This window comes from Notothenia rossii (assembly GCF_949606895.1).
Source record: "Notothenia rossii genome assembly, chromosome: 4".
Lineage (NCBI taxonomy): Eukaryota > Metazoa > Chordata > Actinopteri > Perciformes > Nototheniidae > Notothenia > Notothenia rossii.
Genome location: NC_136902.1, coordinates 8,380,036 through 8,394,117, shown reverse-complemented (window position 1 = coordinate 8,394,117; position 14,082 = coordinate 8,380,036). Strand labels below are relative to the sequence as shown.

The following is a 14,082-nucleotide window of genomic DNA, read 5'->3' as shown; positions in this document are numbered from 1 at the left end:
GTCCCTGCTTAAAATACAATAAACAGCTTGACTTCTAACACCTGCATGTGTATCACGTATGGTTTCACTTTAACACTTTGTAACTTAATGCAGCAAATAATATATTTTGCTTTTAACATTTACGTTATTAAATGATTGTCAAACACATTTCAGAAATAATTTGTTTAAGACAGGGGTATCAAACTCAAATACACGGTGGTCCAAAATAAAAAAGTGGGTACTAGTCGAGGGCCGGACTGGTTCAATGTTTATTGCAGAACGTATTGAAATGAACTTATTGCACATATTAAACCTGGAACTAACAAAGCTTAAATGATTGCCAATAAAAACAACATTAAATATTAAATAATCAGTTGCATTCATTTCTTATGGCTCTATCTGCAGAGTCATTTCTTATGATTACATTTTTCCACAGGCCAACAACAGCTTCAACAAAACTATTTCCCTCAAAGAACAAACCAAACCTGTCCTGTTGTCTCAAGAAACAAAGTGCAGAAGGAAACATCCATGTAAACTCAGTGTGCTGCTCTGTGATGCTAGTTCAAGCAGAGACTTGGCATCTCATCTTGGGTGCAAGGTCATCAATGTTTGGGGTCAGGCTCTGAGCTGAGGAGACCCTCAGGACTGAGTGAAGGTGTGCGTGCAATATACCGGCGGGCCAGATCTAATAGTAATTAGAAATTATCCTGCGGGCCGAAATTAAACCAACCACGGGCCTGATTTGGCCCCCGGGCCTTGAGTTTGACACATGTGGTTTAAGATAACTTTTATTTTCATCCCAAAGAAATTGTTTTTTGCAGCAGACGCAGTACAAAGCAGGAAGAGTGCTAATATAAAAAACAATATAAAAAATAAAACTCTATAAAATATATATATATATATAAACAATACTAACAGGTTAAAAGTCTGACACATTATACAACAGTATGAGGAGTGGCATCTTTTATCCCGTACTGACCACATCTATAGTTTCATATCTATTTATTTATATTCCGCTATAATTAAACATTTCTGTAAATTAAGCCTTTAACCAAAATAGTTAATTTAATAGTCAAAGCTAATTCAAAGCAACATATCTTATGCTAATCTGATAACTTGACTAGACCAGTCTATCTTACAGAGATAACTTTAATACCATATCAAGTGTAATAAAATGAACTTTATAAATAAATTGAAGCCATAAAAGAGCTTTTTACATTAAACTACAGATCATTTAGCTGAGGCTTTTATCCAAAGGGACGTACAATAAGTGCAACCAGCTTTGACCTGAAGCAAACTGTTGAAGCGGCACGTTTGTGAACTAGAGCAGAGCTGGACTGATCATCACATGAGCAGGTCATTCAGAGCAGGTTTGAAATAAGTAAATGGTTAAATAATCGTACATATTCCCACAAACATCTCTTAGTTTCAGATTATTTACGCGGCTGCTTAATTCACACCAGCTTCTTCTGCCAGACTGTGAGAGTTATTGGGGGTTGTTAACAGTAGAGTACAGTAGAGTACAGAGGGGGCTCATCAGAGCTAGCTTCCACCCGAGGAACAGAGTAGATAACACACTCAGCGTCACCGTGGAAACCGCTGTGGGACGAGCCGACGCTGACAAATTTGATCTCAGAGTAGGCGTGTTGACTCGGGTCGTCTTCAGCCTGGAGGAAAAACCATTGCTTGATTAAATGTGTCTTTAACAACAGAACAAAACAAGCAACTGGACTTAGTTGTGAAGTTACGTCATCAAAACAAAAAGAAGTTGTGTTTGTTTAGGTCTTTTTTCCATATTTACACATATTATATTACTGCAGACATTGTCCGAAATTAATCAAATCTGGCATCTCAGTAAACATGAATAGAACCCAGCAACAGGTGCAAAAATGAAGCCCTACCGAGCGAAGGTTTTGTGATCCCAAAGTTAGAATTGCATAACTTTTATCGGTGTATTTTGTAAACTAGCTGCAGCTAAATTGTTGTAGTAATCATTGGTTTTGGCTCAATTTGTGTTTATTTGGAGATTTCACATACTGTAGATGCTTGTACACTTTGTTGGTCTACAGAAAACTGACTTAATATGATGCTCAGATTTTCACAAACTCACCTCCTGTTGTGTTTCCTCACGAGGTTCTGAAAAACACAACAGTACTTTGAGAAAAAGACAGTTTTTCAAACATGACATCACACATTGCCCATTTGAAACAATATTTAGGCCAACCGTTAAGATATCAGTAAAACAAGATGAATGGATGTGTTTTGAGTTCGTAAACAACAGAATATAGAGTAGTATATTTAATCATTAACCACCCTGCCAAATTTAAATTACTAAAGAACATTGAAAAAGTAAATAAAATAAAGTTTAAATGAAAAAATAACAAGCTATGGCTTTACATGTTTCTAAAATGCATATTACCTTTTTTTAAAAAGCCACTTATTCTTAATGCTGTAAATGAATATCCGTACACCCAATTTGGTGTTGGGGGAAGGACATTTTTTTTGTGTGTGTGTGTGTGTGTGTGTGTGTGTGTGTGTGTGTGTGTGTGTGTGTGTGTGTGTGTGTGTGTGTGTGTGTGTGTGTGTGTGTGTGTGTGTGTGTGTGTGTGTGTGTGTGTGTGTGTGTGTGTGTGTGTGTGTGTGTGTGTGTAAGAATGAAACTAAAAGGTCAGGAAGTCTAGACCAAAAGTGGTGGTGTGAAGAGGCGCTTGGTTGCTAAATGTCAAACTTTAATTCATTAGCTAGTAATTCTGTCTGTCGGAGGGTTTGTTAGTTTGTTAGAGGTAAAGCTGCTGCTGCAAACAGGGTGGATGAGAGCTGTGGGACTCAACCGTTAAACAAAAGGAGATATTAGTGCAATCATTCTTTGTACGTTTTTCAATATCTTTGAAATCTTTAATGGCTAATTTTCCTGACAACTTTTGAATGTTCTGACCATGTTGGGAAACACGGATATTACACTCAGACGAACCAAATCAATGTTTAAAGCCAGATGAACTCCACAGTCTGAGAGCTGCGACTGTGAGGCCACTTCAGATCGGTTTCAGTCCCATCACTCAGACAGCAGCCGCTAACATCTTCACACACGTCAATCTCCGTCTCCCTCTGCAGGCTTTTCCCGCTAAGCTCCACCTCCTCTTCGTCCTCGTCTTCCTCCTCTTGTTCAATGAAATTGAAATACGGTTCTATCCTATCCGGACTACAAGGCCAGAGACACATAGGTGGCATTTTGTTATCTGCCAAACAGAGCAGGCAGCCAAAACAGCCCCACTCCTCCCATGAGTGTGTGTGTGTGTGTGTGTGTGTGTGTGTGTGTGTGTGTGTGTGTGTGTGTGTGTGTGTGTGTGTGTGTGTGTGTGTGTGTGTGTGTGTGTGTGTGTGTGTGTGTGTGTGTGTGTGTGTGTGTGTGTGTGTGTGTGTGTGTGTGTGTGTGTGTGTGTGTGTGTTACCTGGTTCCTCACTTTTGTCTTTACAAATCCTCTTCCTGCAGAATACCAGCACAGACAGTGATGACACGATGACCAGGACGACCAGAGTCAGAGACACATACAGGATCACACCTGTGGTTTTAAGAAGAGTTAAATGTGAACAATGACATCTCACACTTAGAGTACCCATAATCCATTTTGTTTTTCAAGGGGGGGACAGGTTATCTTTAGGTGAAGACAAAAGGTCAAAAGTATTTGCCATATACTGTCAAAATATTTTGAACGCTGGGAACCTGATTTGGAGGTTCTGCATTTAATTTTGTAAACTTTTGGACATGCTGATGATCTTTTATGTCTCATAAGTTGTTTAAACGCTATCTAGGAAACACAGTGTGTGGATGTACCTTTAATTGTTTCAGAGTGCTTGGTGGTTTTAGGGAAAGCTGGTGAAGATGTGGAGCTTTCACTTTGGTTTGTTGTTTCTGTAGAGGCTGATGGGACGGATGATGGAGGAGTAGAAGTGGTCAGAGCTGTGAACAAAAACAAGCGAGAAGTCCTGATGAGAGAAATTAGATCCTCCTGAGTGTCTGTGTGTCAGCTGAACTGAATTGAGAGTTTAAAACATCAGCAGCTTTCAGTGAAAACTTCAGAGACAAGAACAAACATTTTCATTATCAAGCAGAAACTCACCATCAGTGACGATGAGCCTAAACCTCTGGTATGGATCTTGAGAGTCAGGTCTACCCAGACCACACCTGTACCATCCTGAGTCAGACTGGGTCAGCTGTTCGATGCTCACAAACAGAAAAGAAGTTGAAAATCTATGACTATATCTGATCCTGTATCTGCCATTTTCCTTATCTGCACTACTAGTTGTTTCAACAAGATTGTGTTTTCCTTCACATTCTTCCTTGCATAGGTATATCCTGGTCCCAGAGAGAGTTAAGTAGCATTCAACTACAATATTTCCTCCAGTTCTAGCATCGATTGTTTTTTCTGCACCATCAAGTTTTGCTGTTGAAAAAAACCAAAAATCAATAGTTACTATGTGTAGTTTACAAATCGTAGTTTCATTATTTATACTGTAACTTTGTATATTTTCAAGTCCAGTCACTGGACGATTTAATGAAACAGCTTTTTAACTGAACATTTTCCTAGGAGATTTTAGCAATAAGGTTAACTGATAATTCAATATGTGAACTTTAGGCAGGAGATCTTTTGACATTTATTTTGAAAGTATAATTTATTATTATGACTTACCCTGAGTTACCCTGAGTTCATTTGCTCATAACTTCCCTAAAACATAACTTATCTAAACACTTCTGCATTAACTGTTCTTGAGAAAAGAGGAGCTCGTCTCTTTGTGCAGAAGTGTTTTAAACGGTGAGGTTTAAGCAGAATGCATGTTTTAGGGAAGTACTGAGCATGCAGTAAATTACATTTGGACTATACAGCATTAGTTGTGATAGAGTTAGTTAACAGATGTTTGTAATATATTTTGGCTGTTGTTAAATATGGCCTCCAGTTCATAATATATTTCACATTCATTTAGACTTTTCTCCATTTTGGGATTCTTTGTTCACGGTGGAGTCACGCTAGAAAACGTCTTCTTACTTTAAAACTGTTATTTAGACAAGGGAGAAGATTACATTTTTAGTAGAAACTCACCATCAACAACGATGATTTCAATATTCTTGTATGAAACCTGTTGTGTAACCGCAGCACACCTGTAGCGTCCTGAGTCAGACTTGGTCAGCTGAGTGATGGTCACAAAGGAATATCCATCTACATAATCAATCCTGTATCTGCCTCTCTGAGCTGGGGCATCAGTTGTTTCAATGAGAATGTCTTTTTGTCTACATGGTTCCTTACAGAAGAACTCCCTGCTTCTATAAGAAGGAGTGAAGCATTCAACTCTGACCTCTGCTCCTTCAGTTAATGAATAGACAGAGTGTTGGGCACTGACGAGACCGGTGTTTCCATCCTGCAGAGCTGAACAAAAGATGAACAAAAGATTAACCATCGTTAGTAGTGGTCAGTACTTCCTGTAAGTTGCTACAGTCTGATCACAACACTTCCTGTTTCACATGAACACAGATCCTCAGAGTTAAACCACAGTCTGTGACTGAAGATCACCATCAGCCCTGCAGGTCAATGTGACCGTTTGGTCTGAGACCTTTATCCTTTAGACACAAAGACTACATGAAGTCTCCATCTCTTACTTTAAGAGTTACATTAACGCAAATCCTAATAGTACATAATGTTTTATTTCTTATGTCCACACCACTTCAACAATTATTCAATTACTAAAATGAAAATAAAATGATGTACTCACAGAAGAGGAGGAAGAAGCAGATCAAAGTGTGACAGACTTCCATGCTGAGACTCTGATGGTTTACCACTGACTCTCTCTTTCTTTACTGGCTAACCAGGAACTTGTAACTTCTTTAAATGATGAAGTCCCTCCTCCAAACACAGCACAGCTCTCCTGTCCTCCCCAACGCAGAAACACTTTGGTCTAAAAATACTCCATTGAAAGAACTGAATTCAAAATGTCACTTGGGTAAAAGCACAAAAGTATCGAGTATAGAAACATCTATAAAATAATCACTATGCATAAAAGCACATTTCAAAGTGTTATCATAGAATATTTGGTTTAATGATCATTTCATTTTTTGTTGTAGTTTATATAGAGCCAATTAGGTACTTTGAATGCTGCTGGTTATATACTCGTACAACAGCTTACTGCATCAGATCATCATGTTTTGTAGATCAACACGTATGTAGCCTCAGTGTCAAATCCTCACTTCACCTGTTAAATAAATGTAGTCGATCAAAAAGTTAAATATTTTCTTGTAAACCAAGTTGATTGGAAATATAAAATGTATTAGTGTTACATTTGAATACATAAGTAGAGTATAAGTAAGGTATGTCATCATTGCACTTCGGATATTGAGTTCAAATGTGACCTCTGCCTGGTGTCTTCTCCGTCTCCGACTCTCCGGTAATGTTAATGTGCTGTTTACATTGAAGTGCAGTTTGTTCTGCGAACGCTAGGTGTCGCTCTCACTACATGTGTCTATCTTCCTCTTATAATTGTACTGCTGGATAATCATGGGTTGTTGTAACTATCCATGTATGAATCCTTGGTCTGACACCATTTTGGGATTGGCAGATACATCCTGTTTTTGTGTTTATTGTGTAACATGAAAAGACAACTATGGTATTGCTTGTTTAATATTCAAGCAGGACAAAATAATGTCTTCATTTTACATTTGAATGCAGTCTTGAAGTTCACCTGATGAACATTAAAGGTAACTTTCCAGTTACAGAGGAAGTTGTATTTGTCATGATCAGTTTGTGGCCTCCAGCAGAACTGAAACAACATATTTTTGACAAATAACTCAGACTGCTATAGGTTTTTAGTTTTTTTTAATGTCGTTGTGAGCTTATCTACAGCACAAGTTCATCTGTGTGTCTCCGGACACTCTAACTCAGGGATGGCAAACATACGGCCCGCGGGCCGGATCCGGCCCGGGAGGCATTTCAGCTTGGCCCACGGAGCTGAAGGACTTTGCTAAGTAGGCTATGAGAGGAGGGAAAAAAAACTGCTATTTTGAATCCTTCCACTAGTAGGCGCACTACCGCACCGGTACCAGTGAGAGCGCAGCCAGACTGTAAAACAAGTGATGAGTAAGAGTAGTGATTGCAGTCAATAACCTCTGACACCCTCATCCCCAAATGTCTCTGTCAAAAAAGAGAAAAGTGGACACGGAGTGCCGAGTTTTCCAAGAAAAATGGACTGCATCCTATTTTTTTAAAGAGGTAGATGGAAAACCTGTATGCTTGGTGTGTTCGCAGCAAGTTGCTGTGCCCAAAGAATATAATATTCGCCGCCATTATGAGACTCACCATGGAGAGAAATACGACTGCTTGCAAGGACAACGGAGAAAAGAAAAGATAAATGACCTGCTATCAGGTTCTAAAGAAACAACAGGCCGTTTTTAACCGGAGCCGAGATATAAGTGACGCAGCAGTGAAAGCCAGCTATCTCATCGCTAACGAAATAGCATCAGCCTCAAAGCCATACTCTGATGGTGAGTTTGTGAAAACATGCATGCTGAAGGCTGCAGAAATTATGTGCCCTGAGAAGCGACAGGATTTTTGACAACATTAGTCTAACGAGGAATAGAGTGAAGGATAGGATTGCCGATCTTTCAGCAGATTTGGATAGCCAGAAAAAAACAAAAGTCAAGTCATTCGTAGCATTTTCAGTTGCAATCGATGAGAGCACTGACATTACAGATGTTGCTCAACTGGCCATATTCATTCGTGGTGTTGATGAGACTTTAACGGTCACCGAAGAGTTCCTTGAGTTGGTTCCTATGACAGACACCACTAAAGCGGATGACATTTTTAGAGCTCTCGTTGAAGCACTGGACAGGGTTGGAGTGGACTGGACCCGTGCTGTCAGTCTGGCTACAGACGGCGCACCATCAATGATCAGGAAAAAAGCAGGTGTTGCCACGAAATTCAGGGAGAAAGTACAAGCAGCAAATGGAGGAGATCGTTTTTGGACATTCCACTGTATTTTGCACCAGGAGGCATTGTGTTGCAAGTCGTTAAAAAAGGATCACGTCATGAAAGTGGTTGTCCAAACGGTTAAATTCATCCGAGCCAGAGGGCTGAATCACCGTCAGTTCGACAGCCTCCTCCTCAGTGATAAAGACATCACCTGTAGCCTACCATATCACACTGAAGTAAGGTCGTTGAGCCGAGGTGCTGAAGCGTTTTTCTGATCTACGCGAGGAAATTGGACAGTTCATGGAGAAAAAGGGTAAGCCAGTGCATGAATTAAAAAACCCAGAATGGCTGCAGGACCTTGCATTTATGGTGGATATTTCAGAGCACTTGAATAATCTGAACATAACGATGCAAGGTCGCAAAAAAGTTGTCACAGAATATTATGACAGCATACGCGCATTTAAATTGAAGCTGGCTTTGTAGGAGACACAGCTGTCAAGTGGTGACCCTGCTCATTTCAGAAATGTGCATATGACCGGAGTTACTGCTGACATGAGACGGTACAAAGACAAAATTACGGAATTGCTGCGGGAGTTTGAGCGGCGGTTTCAGGTCTTTGGTGAGCTTGAGACAGAGTTTGCAGTTTTTCGCTCGCCATTTGCAGTTAAGGCTGCGGATCTGCCCGTCGACATACAACTTGAGATAATCGACTTACAATGTGATCAGGATTTAAAGGACAAATTTGCCTCGTCGGACTTGGGCACATAGGGGTGGACTGGCCATCTGGCATACCGGGCATCGTCCCGGTGGGCCGTTGACCCAATGTGGGCCGGTCCGCAATGTTTTTTTTCTTTTCTTTTTTTCCCCTCTAAATTCCCTCCAATTGGGCCGGCCAATTGGCTACAGAGGGCTAGCAGTGTGTTGCCAGCATCGACACATATTATTGGTCTATTGTTTGTCATTGTCAATCAATCATGGGCTGACAGGCTCAGAGAGCCCTGACAGTGCTGTCAATCACAACACAAACCAGGGTGGGGCGGGACCTCATGGCATGGGTGGGAGTCGCGGGACGGGCTGCTGCTGAGCTGAAAATGGATAAGCAGAAGAAACGCCCGGGTGGCGCTGAAAAACTGCGACTTAAAAAGCTGAAGTCTCTGGAGGTGGAGGCTGCTAAATATTCTAAATTGACGGACCTATTTGGTGCCGTGGTCACCGCCCCAGCAGGTGCTGCTGCGCCGGGAGACGAGCGAGTGGAGGCATACATGGTAAGTAACGTTAGCCTGGGGCTGGCTAGGCTACATTTTTTAGACATGTCCAAAAAAAAGTAGAAAATGTTTTTACATTGAATGTGATGTGACCTAATTAACTGCATAGTCCTACTTGTGACAACATATTAGCCCAGAGTTGAAGGGCTGTGAATGTTGGTAGTTATGGTTGATTTTGTTTAAATATGCCGAATTGTGATATGGGTTTTTATTGTTCAGATGATTTAGCTAGACTAGCTAAGAGCTGCTAACGTCAGCGGTTTCTTGTAGCCATAGCAACAGTAAACGTTCACATGGACCAACGAGCTGTAAGTAGAGATGAAGCTGCAGAATCAAGCTGTATTGTAAATACAGATGAGATACTTTGAATTTTAGCACAAAATATAAGTAAACCTATAGGAAATAATTAGATTAATTTGCAATATTTGCCATTAAATGTATTGTAATCTTTCAATTCATTTATTGTTTACTGAGGTGATAACTATTTCATAATTTGTGTTTAACTTTAATTTCTGTGTAAATGTGTTACTTTTACTGTAGTTTTCAAATGGCTGTGTATAGTGCTGTCTTGAGCATTTTCAGGTTTTGTCACAAAGATCTTACTTTTTTGCATTGGAAAACACTAAGTGTCATAATGAAAACATGGCAAAGCCACTAGTGTTGTTACGCTCGCGAATGTTTCGTTCAATATGAACTAATCTTTTATCTTGTACATTATTCTGTGGTTTTGAGTTATTTCCCCATCCAATGATAAATGCTTTCCCTATGTCCAGCCCAGACAGGTTCAGGGCAAGTCCAGCTGGTCAGTTCAGGGAGAGAGCCAGACCAATTCAGGCAGCCCAAAGACTGCACCACCTGAGAGGGAAAAGGCTGTAGAGAGTGAGGAGTATGTCAGCCCAAAGACAGGATCACCTGAGAGGGAAAAGGCTGGAGAGAGTGAGGAGTGTGTCAGCCCAAATACAGGATCACCTGAGAGGGAAACAGCTGTTGAGAGCTATGAGTGTGCCAGTCAAATAACAGATTTGTTTTCACAACCTGATTAGAGAAATCTCCAGTCATTTTTAAATTACCATCCTCAGCAAAAAAGTAGCAATCCAGTGGTGCAGAAAGTGTTCTGTAGCAGAGACGGCACCAGTAGAAGGTGCCTGACGTACTGTCCAGAGCGTCACATGCTGTATTGTTTCATCTGCATGGCATTCGGTAAGAGAACTGATAGCAGTCTGTTCATCAGTGGAATGTCAGATTGGAGGCATATACACCAGCGCACAGAGGAGCATGAGAGAAGCAGTGGACACAGAAACTGTGCTGAAGCTTACCTCTTGAAATCCACCAGTGCTGATATCAGCAGTGTGTTTGGTGGCAGTCAGATGTCGGCGCACAGAGAGCAGGTCAGAAAGAGACGGCAGGTTTTGGAGCGCATCATAGATATCATCAAGGTTCTTGGGAAGAAGGGGCTTGCATACAGGAGGTCAGAAAATGAGGCAGCATATACTCTGGAAGACCACACATTTGATCATGGTAATTTCTTGGAACTCATACTTCTACTGGGGAAGTATGATTTATGTTTAAAAGAGCACCTGGACAGCTGCATTGAGAACAGCAAAAAGTTGCATTTGTCTGGTGGCACGAGAGGCAGAGGCTCCCTTGTAACTTTACTCTCCAAAACCACAGTCAACTCAGTGATAGATGCAATTCACCATCTGATTAAAAAAAACATCTCCAGTGATATCAAGAAAGCAGGAATGTTTTCAGTGCAGCTGGAAACAACACAGGACATCACCTCTCAGGATCAATGCTCTATAATTATGAGGTATGTTACTGATGTTGTTCATGAGAGGCTTGTTGCAGTGCTGAAGTGCAGTTCATCCACTGGACAGGCCTTTGTCAACATGCTGTCAGAAGTTCTGGACAAAATGGGCCTCAGCAAGACCATGTGCATTGGAAATGCGACTGATGGGGCATCAAACATGCAAGGCCAATACAAAGGATTCTCCTCACTATTGTCTGCACAATCTCCAAACCAGGTGCATGTATGGTGCTACGCACATGTACTAAATCTGGTGCTTGCAAACACAACCCAGATTGTTATTGAGAGTGGGTCCCTGTTTGCGCTCCTCAATGGCATTGCGGTATTCATCAAAGAGTCATATAAAAGGATGAATGTGTGGGAAGAGTCAGGCCGAAACAAGAGACGTAGACGCCTTGCTCCTATTGGCGAGACACGCTGGTGGGCCAAGCATGAGGTCCTGAAGAAGGTGTTTGGCTCCTTTGGAAAACCGGAAGATGGTTCTGTACGTTGATGTGCTGTTGACATTATCAGCTATACAGAAACAGGCAACAGTGAAACCATGTATCCGTGTCATGGCCAGAGGATATGCAGAGTCATTGCTCAAGTATGAGACGATCTTGACGGCTCAAATCTTCCTCCGCATATTTGAACATACCTCTCCATTGTCTAAATACATTCAGACGGCAGGATTGGACATCCTCTCTGCTCACAGAATGGTGGCATCGACACAGGATACGCTGAAAAGCTTGGGAAGAGATTTTGAATCTGTAAAAAAAAGCAGCAGACACATTTGTCAACTGGACAAACACAGAAATCCAAGAGAGAGATGACACGGACATTGAAGTGGAGGCCACACTGCCACAAAAGAGGAGGAGGATTTCTCATTTTACTTTACTCTCATTTGGGACCATTGTTAGAATTTGGTAAGTTTATCATGTATTTTTTAATGTTGTATAAATTCATACTTCATCATTTTAAAAAAGTTTTGAAAGAAACGCACATCCCAAAAGTTTTCAACTCTAGGTGCAGGACAGAGGAAAACATTTTATTTATTTTTCAGACTTAATAATGTATCCGATTCCCTCTCAGGTTGACCACTTGACATGTGAGAGCTTGAGGAGTTGTTCCCCCTTCGTCCATGTTCGAGGACTTGCTCTCTCTCTGCCTCCACTCTCTACCTTCACTGCACCAAAGTTTGGCTGTTGAGTCTCCTCTAGTATGGTGAGTTTATCATTTTTTATGTTTTATGAAATCATACTTAATTTGTGATGATTAGAGACTTAATAATGTATCCGATTCCCTCTCAGGTTGACCACTTGACATGTGAGAGCTTGAGGAGTTGTTCCCCCTCCGTCCATTTTCAAGGATTTGCTCCCTTACTGCCTCCACTTCACCACTTTTTGAGAAGTCTATGATTTTTTGAGTATGTCATGTGTCTTATTATGTTATATGAATTCATACTTGATTTGTGATGATGAGAGACTTAATAATGTTTCCATGTCTCTTTTAGGTGGACAGCCTAAGAAGTTGTTTTCCCTCTGTCCCCTTTTGAGGACCTGCTTTGTCTCCTCCATCATTCACTGGGACACTTTTAGGTTCCTGAGCTTATTTCATGTGGTGAGAGGAATGCAATATTTGTATGTTTAAAGGTTATGTTTAAAGGTTTATGTGAAGAAACATACTATATGTGTTATAAAATGACAATTGGTAATTCATAAATGTCTCTTTATATTCTCTGCTACCATTATCTCCTGTCAAACAGGTTTTCCTGACCTGCTAGAAGTTCTTCTTGATGCTTGAGTCATAGATCATATCTGAGAGCTTCGTCTTGACTTTGTGAGTTTATTATGCAACTTGTTTTGTCTCAGATTGAAACAAAAGGTTTGATTATGATTATTTCCTGGCTGAAGATTTTCATATTGATGGTTTTAATTTCAAACATCTGCATATCTTTTAAGTTCAATTAACAGTTATGCAGGTAGGCCTTAGGGCTCTTTTGAGACTTAAGTCATCCTTCATGACGGATACATTTGTTCACTAAGTGTCACTACGTCACAAAAAGGCTACATGGCTACATATATTTGTCAGTACACAGATACTGAGTACAAGTTCTGTTTGCTGTTTCTTGCAGGTCACGAATTTGGTGAGGAGTGGAGCTGGCTGGCTGCGGACGAGGAAGTATAGAGCAATACATACTTGTGCACATAGACGTATATGAGAATGCATATCTATTTAGACCTGTAACCCATGTCTTAGACTTTTCACACAGCTATATATATATATATATTTTTTTTTCCAATTCTCTATTTATGGTTTCATAATGAGTGAGTGAGTTTCAGCTCTAATGCTGTAATATGTTTCTATTTAGATTATTTGTCAGGATATTTTTTTGTTATTATTGTCCGAGTCTGGTTTTAACTAATACTGGGCTTACACCAAAAGATTTTCACAGTCACAGACTAAAAACTGAAAGGGTAGCATAAGGGTTCTTCCCGTTAGTCTCGTCCCACCCCCAGTCATGACATAACTTCTGTTGTGATTTGACACTATAATGAATAAAGATTGATTGATATAGCTGTCAATTTTAGTCCTTTAGTTCATAGTTAAGTGCTTTATTTGTTAACTGCTATCAAGGAATATGACTCTCCTTTGTAGTATGCATGAGAGAAGATGCCGCAAGTTTAGTGGACTTCTATGTAGTGTCCGCTGATAATGTAGTGGGCTGGTCTGGACAGAAAATGCCAGGGCTGAATTTTTGTCCCAGTCCACCCCTGGGCACATTTTATCGGTATCTTTTGCCAGGATACCCCAAATTGACAGCCCTGGCAGCAAAGGTTTTGAGCATGTTTGGGACCACCTACCTTTGTGAACAGGTTTTCTCTGTAATGAACATTACTAAAACAAAGCTGCGCTCAAGACTCACACACAAGTGCCTGAATGAAATTATTAAATTGGCTGCTAGTCAGGATTTTAAGCCTGATATTGATGCCCTTGTGAGGGCTAAAAGATGTCAAGTTTCAGGAGCAAATTAATCAGTTCTGTGACCTCAGTTCTGTAAAAATAAGAACCTACTGAAATATTTGAAAATGTTATATTA

At 40.5% G+C, this 14,082-nt stretch overlaps 2 protein-coding genes across 4 annotated transcripts; one reads left to right on the top strand and one right to left on the bottom strand.

Moving 5' to 3' along the window:
• Positions 1–230: 230 nt before the first annotated feature.
• On the bottom strand, positions 231–5,847 carry LOC307036211 (polymeric immunoglobulin receptor-like). Its single transcript, XM_079676302.1, has 7 exons — positions 5,743–5,847; positions 5,076–5,399; positions 4,098–4,421; positions 3,812–3,937; positions 3,429–3,539; positions 2,090–2,115; positions 231–1,646 (listed from the first exon to the last, which is right to left on the bottom strand). Exons 1-7 carry the CDS (start codon positions 5,783–5,785, stop codon positions 1,479–1,481), a joined length of 1,122 nt encoding a protein of 373 aa, XP_079532428.1. The 5' UTR covers positions 5,786–5,847; the 3' UTR covers positions 231–1,478.
• A 2,636-nt stretch (positions 5,848–8,483) lies between these two features.
• On the top strand, positions 8,484–12,410 carry LOC307036855 (zinc finger MYM-type protein 1-like). 3 transcript variants are annotated; one of them, XR_013807491.1, is made up of 3 exons: positions 8,484–9,196; positions 12,075–12,206; positions 12,293–12,410. XR_013807491.1 is itself a non-coding variant. In XM_079677475.1 (2 exons), the coding sequence occupies exons 1-2, from the start codon at positions 8,978–8,980 to the stop codon at positions 10,237–10,239; spliced, it is 489 nt and encodes a 162-aa protein (XP_079533601.1). In that variant the 5' UTR covers positions 8,484–8,977; the 3' UTR covers positions 10,240–11,789. The 3 variants fall into 3 exon arrangements, 2 of the variants coding, with proteins under 2 accessions (XP_079533601.1, XP_079533600.1); XM_079677475.1 differs by lacking the exons at positions 12,075–12,206; positions 12,293–12,410 and adding an exon at positions 9,970–11,789; XM_079677474.1 differs by lacking the exons at positions 12,075–12,206; positions 12,293–12,410 and adding an exon at positions 9,970–11,784.
• The last annotated feature ends 1,672 nt before the right edge of the window (positions 12,411–14,082 follow it).

Bases quoted from the DNA above. Each gene is read 5' to 3' on its own strand.
- LOC307036211 (XM_079676302.1), bottom strand. From the start codon at position 5,785: ATGGAAGTCTGTCACACTTTGATCTGCTTCTTCCTCCTCTTCT. The intron at 5,400-5,742 runs GTGAGTACATCA...TCTTTTGTTCAG, and splicing joins CTGCTTCTTCCTCCTCTTCT to CTCTGCAGGATGGAAACACC. The intron at 1,647-2,089 runs GTGAGTTTGTGA...TTTTTCCTCCAG, and splicing joins GTGAGGAAACACAACAGGAG to GCTGAAGACGACCCGAGTCA.
- LOC307036855 (XM_079677474.1), top strand. From the start codon at position 10,366: ATGCTGTATTGTTTCATCTGCATGGCATTCGGTAAGAGAACTGATAGC.